The 14578-nt window shown below is 43.5% G+C and overlaps 1 protein-coding gene across 1 annotated transcript in view; it reads right to left on the bottom strand.

Moving 5' to 3' along the window:
• ST8SIA4 (ST8 alpha-N-acetyl-neuraminide alpha-2,8-sialyltransferase 4) overlaps positions 1-3338 on the bottom strand; it is a 62861-nt gene extending 59523 nt beyond the window's left edge. Inside the window, exon 1 of the mRNA XM_075078378.1 lies at positions 2860-3338. Within this exon, the coding sequence (XP_074934479.1) occupies positions 2860-2972 (113 nt within the window). The 5' untranslated portion in view covers positions 2973-3338. The remainder of the gene's footprint in view (positions 1-2859) is intronic.
• Between the last annotated feature and the right edge of the window lie 11240 nt (positions 3339-14578).

The raw sequence follows: 14578 nt of genomic DNA, 5'->3' as shown, positions 1-14578 counted from the left end.
AAAAGTACCTCAGAGGTGTCTCCAGTTTATGCTGGGTTAAACATTATCTAGTAGACACTTTAACAGTGACATAGATGACAAAAGGACCTTGCCAACACCTAAAGCACTGTCACATTTGTAATGTGGTTGTGTTCCACACTCACAATTTACATCTGCAGTGAGCTATACAGATTGTACAGTAAAACAATGTTAAATTTTGTTGTCATGAGCTAAAAGAAGGTCCTAGGCACTTTGTGTTCAAGTTCTACTATGAACACAAAGTGTTCCCTTACATTCATCCCTCCCTTTTATTGGTGTTGTTCTACTGAATTTTCGCTTAAAGTAATATTAAATAAACTCACACATGAAAAGCTAAATTTATTCCAGAAAATTATTCATGGTGTAAACAACTGTGAAATTTGGGCTGCTTTGTTTCTTCCAGAATCACCGCAAATCCTCTCTGATGTAAATGAAACAGCTGCTGTAGTGTGACAGCAACATGTGACTGACAGTGTCATCCGTCATTCTGAATTGCCTTGCCTTGGTGACCAATAAGACCAATATAATAAAACTATTTCTTCTTCTGAAGACAGTTTATTAAACATAAATAAGTGTCTTCAAGGAAATTCCATATAAGTAGGAAATAACACTGTTTAAGAAAGACTGCATCCCACATAATATGCATGTTTTGTTACTTGCTTAACCTTTAAAGGGACACTGCTGTAAAAGAAGGGCATGCTTTCACAATTATTGTCCTAGCAAACTTTGCTATGAGAATACAGCTGATTTAAGCTTTACCACATACTTTGGAATTGCACATAGTCCATTTTGGAACATCTGTGATTTACCTGCAGTGTCACTAATAACCATAAAATGGCCCACCTTGCACACTCACAATTCTGCATTATGCTTACTTCTGGAAGCAAAACATCCCACGGAAAACTGACTTTGCTTTCCCCCATGGCCAGCCAGAAATAACTAAACAGCATGAGCCCTTCCTTCAGGAGAAAGGCAAGTGTAACATCAATAGTGCCAGCAGACACTAGTAATACAATTAGATGTTTTTTTCCTGCTTCATACAGTAATGGATGGGATGATGGGCTGGGAAAAGAAACTATATTCCAATATCCTTAGTCAAGGTGTGTAGCACCATACTGCACAAGAAGTCTCACTGATACCAAAGAAGTAGAGATATCACTAAATGACCTGGCAGAAGTACATTACAGCTACATTTTAAAGTGTTGTTAAGGACATACATATTTATGACTAAATAAATTTGCTTTCACTTCATATTAAATCATCAGTTCATATTAGCACTTTTTAAATCGTGTCAGAAAATGTATCATAAGCCGGAGGGGGCTTTTTTTGTATCGATTCTATCTAGTGACTGATTTCTGAAACATTTTAGCAGCTACCCCTAGCCTGACAGGAAGGAGTACATATTAAGAAACAAGAGTCTCTTTAATGCTGATTTTCCCCTCATACACTCATTTTCACATGTATTTTTGCACACCTACAGCCCCAAAATTTTTAACTTTTGTACATCTCATAAGTATGCAGATACCACAGCACTGTGGCAGAAACTGGGCTTACAACCAGGCTGAACAAGAGGCAAAGTTACCAGCAAGCTGTGAAAATCTTTAATACCAACGGAAGCAAACATCACACACACAGAGGCGAGACCACCCCCTGCTCCCAGGAAGGCCAGGGCCACTGACGGCCAGCTGCGCCCAGCTGCCTGCTCCCCACGCCCTCACCAGCCTGCCTGGGCAAGGGCCGGGGAAGGGGCATACACTTTTTGCCTTTAGCCTCGGGGGTGAAGGGGGGACTAAGTAGATTGTAATGCCCCAGCTTCCTCCAGGCCCATACAGGCACTTAAAAACCTCCTTATGCCTCCTCCTCAAATTAAGGCAAGGACTTATACCAAAGCATGAAAATTTGCCGTGAACGTATCTCCCGGGCAGTCGATTTACACAAGCAAACAGGAAGCGTGAGCCCCTTCCCTGCCTTTGCTGATTTCACTATGCCACCACGGAATTTATGCCTTCCCCCCCTGTGAAAATAAAAAGTATACCCCTCCAAGGGGAAACAGGCTTGGCTGAAAATCCAGCATCTTCACAGGTTAGCTGCAAGTTGAGAGACAAATGAGGAATATAGGCATGCACGTACGGAAACATAATGCGCCACAAAGAGAAAGCTGAGCGCAAACAGAAAAATGGGAAGGGACTTTTCGCCTTTTATTTTCAACCGAAGACAGGCAGAAGAGGGAAAATATCTCGCTGCGAGAGACCTGAGTGTCCAGCAGGAGCCTCGGGAGCTAAGGGGGATGTCCCTCACACTCTCAGAGGAAGCATCCCCGAGGAGCAGCGAAGTTAAGCACAGCTCCCAGCCAAACTTCAAGGACGGAGGCAGGCGCCGCCCGCGGCCGCGCACCCCGGCACGATCCCCCCCGCAGGGCTCCCAAAGCAGGACGCGAGGGACGGCGCGCTCCGGCGGCCGCCGCCGCCTCCGGCCGCCCCGGCCCTCGGGGAGCCGCCGCGGCCGCGGGAGCTTCCCCGGCGCACCCTAGCACCGGGGCGAGGGCGTGCACCAGCCGCAACCCCGGCACCGGGCAACCTCCCGCCGGCCCCCGGCGCGCAGCCGCGGAGCTCCGCCAGCCAAAGCCGCTCCTAAGCCGCCCGGCACCGGCACCGGGACCCCCGCCCCTGTGCCGACCCGCGAGAGCGCCAAACCGCCGCGGCACCGCAGGGGAGCAGCCCCCGGCCCGGGAGGCGCCGGGTGACCTGAAGACCCGTGTGGGGCCGCGGGGAGGACCTCGGGCAGAGGCACGGCCCCGCCGCCCCCTCGCAGAGCCCTCCCGGCGCGGCGCTCCGCAGTTACCCGCCGAGCGGTGCCTCCTGGCGCTCCTCGCTCCGCGCTATTTCTTTCGTCTTGTAAAAGATGAGGAGGAGACTTATCGTGCACACAGTCCACCTCTTCCTGACTGAACGCATGTCTTCTGCGAAGCGCGGTCCCCCTCCCCCTTTTCCTTTGTTCGTCAGGGGTGTGCGGAAAACAACTCCACACGCGGCACAAATTGCCAAAAACACACTAACAGTATTTCTCGAAATAATTAAGGAAGAAAAAAAATCAGGCGGGCGCAGACGTTGGGGTTTGTTTGGCGTTTAGTTTGTCCCTCTTTCACCCCGTCCTCCGCTGCCGAGGAGCCGGGCTCGCAGGCGGCGGCTCGCTCTGCTCCGCGGGAGGGACAAGTCAGCGGAGCCGCCGCTGCGCGCCCGCCCAGCCGCCCCGCGCCGCGCCGTCCTTCTCCCGCCGCTGCTCCGCTCCAGCTCCGGCGCCGGCTCCGCTGCGGCCCCGCTGCGATCGCGGCGGCGGCGACGGCCCCGGGGCGCCGCTGGCACCTCCCTCCCCGCGGCGGGGCGGTGGCGGGCGGAGCGCGGCCAATGGGAGCCGCGCGGGGGCGGGCACACGGCGCCCGGCCCCGGGCAGCGGCCGGGGGCAGCGGGGAGAAGCGAGGAGCGGCGGGGGGAAGAAGCCGGGGAGCGGCGGGGAGAAGCAGCCGGGGAGCGGCGGGCAGCGCCGGCCGTGGGCTGAGGGGGCCGCAGGGGCTCGTGGCAGCGGGCGGGAGCGCGCCGCGGGGCGGGAGCGCACGGGCGGCACCCCCTAGGCTGCGGCTGCAGCCCCCCCCTTTGTAGCCCCCTTGTGTTTGGGGAAGGGGCGTCATTCCCCCCTGAAGTACGTCGTACCCCCTCGCCTGTTGGGTTTCAGAAAGTTTGAGTAAAGGACCGGCAGGGCGGTGCCGCTGAAAAGAAACGACACGCTTCCTTTTCTGAGAAAGATAAGGGGTTTGGGTTTTTTTTTTTCCCCCCTCCCTCCAACCGATGGGCGGTTGGAGCTTGGAAAGGGCACTGCAGGTTTTCCCCAGCCTGCGAGCAGCGCCCCAGCAGCTCCCCCGCCCCCGGCACCAGCGGAGAACGGGCAGGGGTGAGGGGGAAAGGGCGGCGGCCGGGCCCCGCACACCCCGCCGCGGGTGGCCCCGGGGCCTGCCCCAACCCACCGCCCCGCCGCCGCTCCCCCCCCGCCGCTTTCATCTACACGGAATCAACGCGGCTGTGACTCCCCTGCTTCTGCTAGGGCGGTTCCTCTGAAATGCATAAAAATACCCGAACCCCAAAACAAAGTGTAAGATGCATAATGCAGCATGAAAAAGAAATAAGGAGCTATATCCACTTTGCTCAGTATTATTTTGCCCTCTTCGAAGTTACTGGACTGTCCTGGACTCTCCTTACGCTGTGTGGCAGGGGTTTGCCCACAGCCCTTAAGTTTGCATTTACGGAGCAGGCTTCAACACCAAGGTCACTCTTCTGCCACAGGAATCGAGGAGGCGTTTGTGACAAATCTAGTGTGACTCGTCTGAACGTAGGTTAAGAGAGGGAGCTCGTGAGATGGCAGAACCTTCCCTGGGTCTATTTGGTCTGATATGCTGTCTCCAAAACTGTTTGGTAACAGACGTTTCAGAGCAAGATGCAAGGAAATTTGGAGATGAGCATGGATTTTTCTTTCCCAAGGGAGTATTCCCTCACAGGCATAGAAAGTGAAGAAAGGTTAGATATATCGTTCAGAATGTCAGAGCTGCTAATAGTTGTTATGTCCTAAAAATCAATTTTGTTTAATAGGAAAGGTTTAATTCACCCTCAGTGGAATGGAATGGAAACTTTGTAATTTCCTTTGACACAAGCCAGATCAAGTTGTGTTTTCTGTGCTCTTCTCTGCTGTGGCTCTGATAACCTAGTGTCAGAAACTGACCTCTAAACACCATCAGCAGCAAAAGGAGAAACCCCATTCTATCTGTGAGCGTGAATTTCAAAATTCACTTAGTATAAATCATGTCAGGCAGTCTGTTCTAGAAAAAAATAAGTGGATTCAATGCAAAGCCCTATTTAATACCATTGTTAAGACCGTGACATTTGTTCAGCTTAAAAGTTAGGATTCCATCAGTCTTGGCAGCCCAGTTGACCATCTGTGATACTCTTTTTTTTATACATTATATTATTTTTGTATATGAGATTAGAGTTAGATGGGCTCATCAGCAACAGATATTGAAAATGTATAAGAGGATACAAAATTCACCCACCTTCGGTGATGATTTTACTCTATTCCACCCACAACTGCCAACAATAGCATCTTACAATATCAGTTAGCCACAGCAGCTCTTCGTTTCCTGCCAAGTCATGTGCACATTCAGAAAGTTGTGTGCCTTTGTCTTCTTCTTCCCCACCTTCTGCTGCACTTCCCCCTGAAGTTTAAAACTCAGCTCCCCTGACGCTTCATATGGACTAATCCTCACCCTACACAAGGAATCCCTGCTTGCCTCCCAGAGACTTGAGGACTGATGGTGGTGTGTGTCCTGAAGTGCCTTGCCCAGCAGTGCACTTTCCTCTTTGTGCTCAGTCTGCTGGCAATCAGTTTGACTGAAATTGACCTCCACCACCCGGAGATGCCAAAAAGCTTGACTCCAAACTGACTCTATGGACAGGTAGGCACAGCAGCTTCACCCAGGCAAGTGGAAACTTCGGCATTTTTTTTTTGTATCTGTGTGGTTTTAAATACCACCAGCAGTACCAGCATGTGCTCTGTGATGCTCCCAGCACCCTTAAGGAATCTATCTAATATTGTAACTACAAGCTCTAAACCACCAAGACTTCATAACTTTTATTCAGTTGTTAAAATGTAAAATTGTCGCTTCACATTTGAGTAAAATATGGAGAAAAACACTTCTCCAAAAGCACACACATCTGTGGCCGTTTTCCTGAGAACTCAGGCTGTTCCCATGCCGGTCATTCTACTACCACAAAAACGCACTGCTGGGTCAGAAGAGGACTATGGGATCCTGAAAGGTAACGCAGTGCATCCCCTGTCACAAGGCAGGGTTTGCAATATCACTCATGTACCTGACCCGTATCATCTAACCTGTTGAAGGCTTGTTCAAGTCTTGAAGACTGCTGTTGGCAACTCCACCACCTACCATCTCCATCGATCTGATCCTGCAGTGATTCACCATCTTCACCTTCTGCACATGCTATTCTAGGCTCTGGAGTTATCTGTGTGGCAGGGTCCCAGAGCCACAGGAATTGCTTAAAAGTTGATCCAAGGCAAGTTCCCAATTCAGTGCTCTCCCACATCAGTCCTGATCTCTATGTCAGAGATAGCCTTACAGCTGTGACTACAGTGAGGAAGACTGCTCTCATAGCTGTTCTGATGAGGTTTCCCTCCTAATATACTCTTATTCTCTAGCTTTCTGAGGTACTTAAATTACAGACAGATACATATAGTATATAGGTATATAGCATATATATATAATTCAGCCAGGTGGTACATTTCACTTGCCATGACAAGGTTTATTATAACAAAAAATGAGTGTACTCTATAGAGAATTTAAACATTCATATCTAGTACTTCACCAATTCCTTTAATTATCTGTCTTTAATGTATCATCAACAGCACTTCATAGCTCTAACAAGCAATCTAAATTATAGCTTGAAATTCTTTCCTCTTTCTCATACAATCTAATAATATTTAAATAATGAATAGAGTTCATATCAAATAGTATGGTTAGTTTATATGAATTAAAGGAACAGTTTAGCTCTATGAACCCAAAAATATGTTCAGTAAATCCTATTTAATGGCAGCTGGTGACGACAGTAAAATTACTTTCATGAAGACTACTGGAGGAGCAAAAATGTGAATAATAAAAATAATCATACATTTAAGCATTTCAAATTTCAGAGTGCTAATTAGTTCCTAAGGCAAAGATTTCTTGAAAGGCTGCATTTCATGCAGAAGAAAGTAGCTAGAAACTTGAAACATTTACATTTGTTAAAACATATTGCCATATAAAGTCCTTTTTGCATTAAGAGTATTTTATGTTGTATGTGGGTGCCCAGAAATTTCTTCTGACTTAGTTCTGTCCTTGTTACCACTTAGGACAGAGAAGCACTGGAAGAGGTTGCCTGGGGAATCTGTAGGGATACCTTCACTGGATGTCTTTAGGACCAAGTTACACAGATCTCTGGATTCTTAACCCAAGGTAGAAGGATGGATTAGGTAACTTTTTCAGGTGCTTTCTACTTATTTTTTTTATATCTATAATTTTACTGTAAATCTGCTCAATTTACAATAAGTAGAGATTTCTGGTTCTTATTTAGTAAATTTTAACAGAATACTCAATATTATGGAAATGTACATGCATCTGTTTCAGGACTAGGCATGGCTGATGCTTCACTCTTGCATGTGCTTAACACTTTGAACTCTAATTTAGTCCTGTGCAATATGTTCAATATTATTAACTATTCAAGTCCTGTTGTAAGAAAGAAACATCAGTTAAAACAATGAATGAAACTTTGAGAATTTTTTAAGTACTACCGATACTTAGATCTGTTTTCATGCAGACATCAATACCCTTCAATATTTTCATTGATGGCTCAAGCAGACACCAGGCATCCTCATTGTTTGCTTAATGTTAATGTGCACAGAACATTAATACTTTGCAGAAGTACTCTTACAGGCAAAATTTTAATATCTTCTATGCTTTTATTTGTCATCATCTGTACATACTTTCATTAAAATATCTTCGTCTTAGAAAAATAATCTACTTGCTGTTGTAGTAGAAGTATAGTCCTGTATTATATTTTTAGCATTACTGGCATGGCACTGGCAGCATTTCAGATACGTCAGCTTTAAAACACAACAGCTTTTCTATAGGCAGCAGAATAAAAGACCATGCAGGGAACTGCATTTTTATATAATTATTCCACTGTATAGAACTCAAGGTTTGGGTTGGTGGTACTTAAATTTCTCTTGATGTTCAGAGACACAAAAAGCAGGTCAGAATCCATATTCAGATTCACGTCCCCTTTCGTTTTTGTGACTAACATGCAATGATGACTTAGTGTTTGCAGTCACCTTGCAGAACAGCCACAGGCTCAATAATGTGGAGACAGTTGCAATAAGCTTACATGAATCTCTCAGCAGTTTCTTCGTGTGTGTGATGGAAGAGAATGTCATTTTCTTTAGAAGAAATGGTACAGCAATTCCTTAGAAAGCATTGGAACTAAATCCCAATGAAACCATATTCTCTGTTTTACGTTCTTTTGTGCAGTAATGTATTTATCCAGTACAGAGGTCCCCAGGTGAAGTTGCAGTGTAGCAGCAAGGAAGGATATTTAATTTAGGAGCGCACACTGTTTTGGTTATTGCATTGCAGACTTCCCTGATCCAGGCACATTTTTATATAGTAGTAAAATATAAACTATATTAACATTTCAAGTAGTGTGATCATGCAGATAGAGGCCAACCTAAAAGAAGGCGTTGTGAGTTGTCGTGATGTCCTTACTTTTGTGACATGGCATATTGCAAATGTACCATAGATAGTTATAAATATGAAAATTTCCTACTAATTCAAAATGGCTATCAGCTAGTATGCCTTTCAGGAAGGCTAAAACCTCACAGCTTTAAATCAAAATGGCTATCACGTTCCTAGAGGCTGTATGTGTGAGATTTGATAATGATGAGCTGCACTACTTCCCATATTTTTTCAGTGAGGCTCAAGACAGTCTGCCCTTAGAGAAAATAATCATCCTGTGTTTTTTATAATTGGGATGAACAGAAAAAATGGGGAAGAAGAAAGAAGGATTAAGGAACACTGGGAAAGTAAAAGAAGATAAGAGGAAGTAAATACAGAATAAGGATGGGGATGAAGGGATTAAGGGTTTGGGAACTGGCTGAGAGGGAAATAGCTCTATCTGTTCCAGTGAAAGAAATGGGAGAAAAAGTTGACAGTCCAGAGAAGATACAAGAAACAACTTGAATGGAGAAGCACCACTACCTCAGGCATATTGAAGAAGCTGAGGTAAGAAATGCATATATTTCTGTCTGCCTTTTGTCTTGATTTGTCCTTTCTGTGAGAACAAGACTCTTGTCTCCCTTGCTCAAATGTGCCTGAGCCAGTGTTCAAGCCTAAGTTCACTTCACTGTTCAGATAAAATTCTGTTTTGGAGTCTGAATGAAGAACTCATCTTCCTAAAACATAAAGCATGGTTCCTCTAAGAGACTACTGATCACTTAAAAGTTTATTTTTGGTCAAATGAAAGAACATCAAGAAAATTTCTGGCCAGTTTAAACCCTTCAAGTTTAATGATCTGTAAATTACAAACACAATTAAAACGTAACTAGATAAATGATTACAACTCCAGAAAGCACTCCTCTTTCTGCTTACACCAAACTGCCAACTCCTCTCTTCATATGGGCATGTTCTGGTTTCAAGTGGGATAGAGTTAATTTTCTTCACAGTAGCTATTATGGGGCTACATTTTGGATTTGTGCTGGAAACAGTGTTGATAATTCGGAGATATTTTAGTTATTGTTAACTAGTGCTTACACAGAGTCAAGGACTTTTTCAGCTCCCCATGCTCTGCCGGGTGCACAAGAAGCTGGGAGGGGGCACAGCCAGGACAGCTGACCCCAACTGACCAACGGGATATCCCACACCATATGGCATCATGGTCAGTATATAAAGCTGGGAGAAGAAGGAGGAAGGGGGACATTCAGAGTTGTTTTTTGATCTTCCCAAGTGACCATTACGTGTGATGGAGCCCTGCCTTCCTGGAGATGGCTGAACACCTGCCTGCCCATGGGAAGTGGTGAATGAATTCCTTGTTTTGCTTTGCTTGCACATGTGGATTTTGCTTTTCTATTAAACTGTTTTTATCTCAACTCATGAGTTTTCTCACTTTTACTCTTCCGATTCTCTCCCCCAACCCACCAGGAGGGAGTGAGTGAGCAGCTGCATGGTGCTTAGTCGGTGACAGGGGCTAAACCATGAGAAGGCATCTTTTACTTCAGACCCTGAACCTAGGCCTAGTGGTTTAAGTAATCCCAGGTAAGACTGCTGGGAGTTAAGAAAACCTTCACTACTGTCCAGCCCCACTGCCACTGAGATTTTCCTTATGAGCCATAGGAAATTACTCTGAGTTTAAAAGGACTATGAACACCCTCCTATGACATTAATTGGGCTGTCCACATTGCAGAAAAGGAGGTGAAGAAAGATCATGTCTATATGTTAGCATTGGGTTAGTCCTAATTTTTTGTGCTTGCTCATGCCTGCAGTGAAACTTGGGTCCGAAGTGGCTCCTCTTGGGGGCTACGGTTAAGCATTCGGTTTGGGGTGAGGGGCTAGGGTTTGGGGTTAGAGTTAGGGGTTAGGGTCATTAGGATTAGGGTTAGGGTCATTAGAGTTTAGGGGGTTAGGTGTTAGGGGCTAGGGATTGCACATTAGTGTTAGGGTTATGTTTGGGGTTAAGGGTTATGTTTGGGGTTAACTCGGCTGCATTGAGTATGTTCTGTTTTTTGGTGGTCTCAGATCAGTGAACCTAGTAGAGTCCCTTGCTACATGGGACATCAGGAAGACCTCAAACTCTCTGTCCTATATTGGTCCTATGGTGTTTCCAATAGGCCTCCAAAGATAGGAAATTAGGTCAGATTCAGGCAGATCAACTCTGTCCTTGCAAACTCACTCAACATTGCATAAAAAGTCCAGGTTGGTTTAAAACAAGCTCAATCTTTCTCTTCTGTTCTTTTGTTCTTTAGGCAAGCTTCTAGACCTGAGACACCTGGAATCACAGCAAGGCAGACTTAGGCTTCTGCACAGTCCAGACCCATGTACAAAATACAGCACTAAGGTACTTATTCAGAAGCAATGGATTAGGTCTGCCTGAAATTTTACGTCCTGCTTTCTGCTAAGAGGCAGTAGGCAAACACAAGACAGAGACCAGCGTGATTAATTGTGGTTAAGACACGTTGTCAGCACACCTGCTACCAGACTACTCCAGTTGTTACTGAAGAAATGAAGTTTAAGGAAGTACCTCAAAGGCATAATAATATTTGCTTTACATCATTTAATGCAGAGCTTGCTTGTTGATTTTTTTTTCCAAGTGAGTAATCATGGTTATAAAAGCAAAGGAGATATAACATTAAATGACTTTTTCCTTTATTTGAAAGGCTATGCTTAAGTTTTGTATATTTATAACACTTTATAACTTATTACTGCGTGCAGAGTAATATATTTCCTGAACACATTGTAGTGAAAATATGAGAGATTACTGCATGAATTTTCAATGTCTGAGAACTGGGAGGAGATTTTCTGAGAAGCTATATGGTGGATTTTTGAGGTTCTACTGTATTTCAATAACCGTGAATGGCCTCCCAGTGAGAACCATCATTTTATTAATAGTTCCCAGCAAGACACCCACCTAGGCTATATAGATTTGGAGGTGGGGAAGGAAGCTTTTTGTCTGAATTCAAACCACAGCAGGAGCCATTCACTCTTTGGGAACTAATTCCCATTTTTATCATTGTTATTTTTAATTTTGCTTAATTTAATGGTGGTTAAACTGCATATAGATAGATACTACAACATTGCCTGACTTTTACTGCTTTGCGTTAAAGTCACACAAGAGCTTGCCATGTGCCTTCAGCTATATTTTCTTATCTCTTTGACAGTAACACATTGAGGCATTTGCTGAGATCAAGACTACAGCTTGTCAGGAATTTTTTTCCCTTTTTTTTTTTTTGTTCTAATTCAGCATCGCTTCTGTTTATGAGTTTCAACACAAGGAAATGTTCTGCATGTCCAAAACTGAATTTCTGGTCAGTGGGAGAGGTCAGACCTACCAGTAATTTAGTCTGTTCTGCATTCACCTGGCATCCTAAGGATTTGGACTCAAAACCCTGTCAGAGAAGGTTTTTGGCTATCTTCATCAGCAGCTTATAGAGCTTGTATGGGCAGTTGAACAAGCAAGCCCTTTTTGTTGACAGCTAAGCTACATCGACATGATATCATATCTGTTGCAGACAAAAGCATGCATGTAAACTGTTACTGTTTAACAATCAACAGACTCTCTAAGTTCACAGTATACCCTTTGCTGCGGTAACTTGTTTGTGAAGTTGAACTCTCAGCCTGCGTTGCTATGATCAAGTTCATTTTTAATGACACCTTTCAATGACAGTTTTACAGTACGACTGAGAGAAAGAGGCTTACACCATTGCCTAGTGCTTAAGACAGGACAAACCACCTATCTACCACATTCCAAGTAAGATCTTTAAGCACTAACCTCTTCAAGGCAAGTAATTAACATGCAATAATATCTTTTTTCTTTTTTTCCTGTTTTATTTCTTTGCAAACTAGGATTTGGTATTCCAGTCACAGATAATCAGGGTCCTAGGTATTTAAATTCCCATGGGAAAACTCACCTCAGAAATTACAGTCCACACAGAAGACGCTGGCACCACCAGGGTAAGAAAAACTCACAAGGAAATGGGATTTCCAGTATGTCACCCAGGTCAGTGGGCAGACATGTGAAACAGATTTAAGGTTGAGTATCTGACTCTGCTGAAGTAGATGTTAAAATTTGTATTGGCTTCAGCAGGATTAGGATATCACTTCAGCTTTCCTACCTTCCAGTCCTATACTCAAAATAAGAAGCCAATAAATATAACAAGAACATATCAGGAAATATATTCCCTATTTTTACTTAGTGTGCTTCATTAAATATTATTTCTTAGGCTAAAAAGTTTGAAAAATTACAAAAAGTACAAATGTATTGCATAGTGGTTGCATTAATAATCTAATCCTGTTGCTTGAAGTCTGCTCAAAGACAGTATAGGCGGAAAGAAATTTTTTTTCCATATTTTGATGACTCACGAAAAGCATACAAAATCTTAAGCAGTCACAGTTATAGAAGTCTTTTAGAAGCTTTTCGATGTTAAGACTTTTTCATCTGAGGAAACCTAAGCACTGCATCAACTTCAGACACTTTTTCTTTTGACTTAAAAGTATGCTTTGCATTAAATAAAAGGCAGAGAACTTTTCATTTTTGCTTAGAATACTTTACGTTTTAGTGCTTTTTAAGGGAAGTTACATCATAAAATCAAAAATACCTTTTTAATAGAAACTAATAGCACAATAACTATTTTATAGTTCAGAGAAATGCTGTGGAAAATAAATTTTATTTACCAAATTTATCACAGACTGGGAACTTTAACATTAAAGCAAAAGGAATGTTTGGGTTTGAAATCCCTGTTTCAGCCTTCACTGAAGTAAAATAATGTGTAAAGGAAAGGACTATATATATACATACACACATGTAAAGTGCTACAGATCACAAGATGTAAATATTCTCTAATTACAGAGGAAAGGACAAATCTGAGTCTGGAGTGTTTGAACAGGAAATCACCACCTGTCTGGGCAGAATTTTGAGAACTTATTTTTACATATCTATTTTGGCTGACTGGAAAGTGGGAAAATCTGTCCTAGGCTAGAAAATAGTGTATTATTAATATAGATTTGTGCCCAGAAACAGGTCATTTGAAATTATTTTGCTCACCTGCTCCAAAGTGCTGTAATCTGGGTGTGTGGTCTCAATGGAAAATTTCCACAGTGTAAGGCACAGATGTGCCATATCTAGGCCTGTGCTGCCTCCCTTGCCTCAAAACAAAAAACTGCCAAACAGAGGGAAGAGGATACAGAAGAGAGCAGTAGTGTACTATGTCAGTCCTCCCCTAGCAATGACTGGAAATTGCTTTGGAGCCACATCCTATCAGCACAAGTTCTGGTACAGAGCACAGAAATATTCTGTGTTCCCAGGATGAGGAAGAGCTTAGGAAGCCCTTTTGGCAAAACAATATAATATTTATGATGAGCTCCAGGTGGCACTTGATTCCCAAAAATAAATGGCTTGCAGATTTTATAGTACAATACAGGAGTATCTCTCAGAATCAGTATATTGACACTCATAAGCACCTGTGATGCATTAGCCTGTTTTGACCACACCATTGCAAATCAGCTTTAGCACACCTTTCTCAGAATCTTTGTCTGGGCAAGTTAACGCTGGGTGTGTCTCACATCTAGGACTCCTCTTAGCATTTCTGTCAGCATCTCAGATTATCAAAATTTTAGCTGTACTTCTTGCACAGCAGTGTTCTTAGGGAAATTATTTTAGAATTTGGGCTGATGATTTTCAAGAAAAGCGTGCTTATTTGCAGGGAACTTTGTACTTTTACAGTCTGGGGAAGTGAGCAAGTTCGTGATGAATAAGCTCAGGCTTGCTGCAAAAAATCGTTGTTTTTTTGCTAGGTTAACTTTTGTCCCAGCTGTGCTATTCTGTCGTATTCCCCTGTGAAATTCTTTCTATAGGGCAACCCAAAAAGCAATCTGAGTTAATGGACTCTCTCCAGATGAAACATTGTTGTGTGTTCACAGACTTCTTTCTCCACTGACAGATCTTACAGCACACAAATGCTCCTTTTTTGCCCTCAATAGATACATATTTTCTTGCAGGTTACCAATTCTTTCGATTTGTGTACAGAATATTTTTTCCTTTGTCCTGACTCCCCAAATCTAGTCAATTACCCACTGCATTGCTTATTTGTTTTCTTTGTCTGCTGTACAGCATAGGAAGTTTTTTCTAATGAATTGTCTGTCATTTGCTCAGTTTCATCTTCAGTTTTTGCCTTACCAATGTCTTTCTAAATGCTGGGAAATGTC

This window comes from Phalacrocorax aristotelis, chromosome Z (assembly GCF_949628215.1).
Source record: "Phalacrocorax aristotelis chromosome Z, bGulAri2.1, whole genome shotgun sequence".
NCBI lineage: Eukaryota > Metazoa > Chordata > Aves > Suliformes > Phalacrocoracidae > Phalacrocorax > Phalacrocorax aristotelis.
Note: the sequence above shows the minus strand (reverse complement) of the source record. Positions and strands in the feature narration are given on the sequence as shown.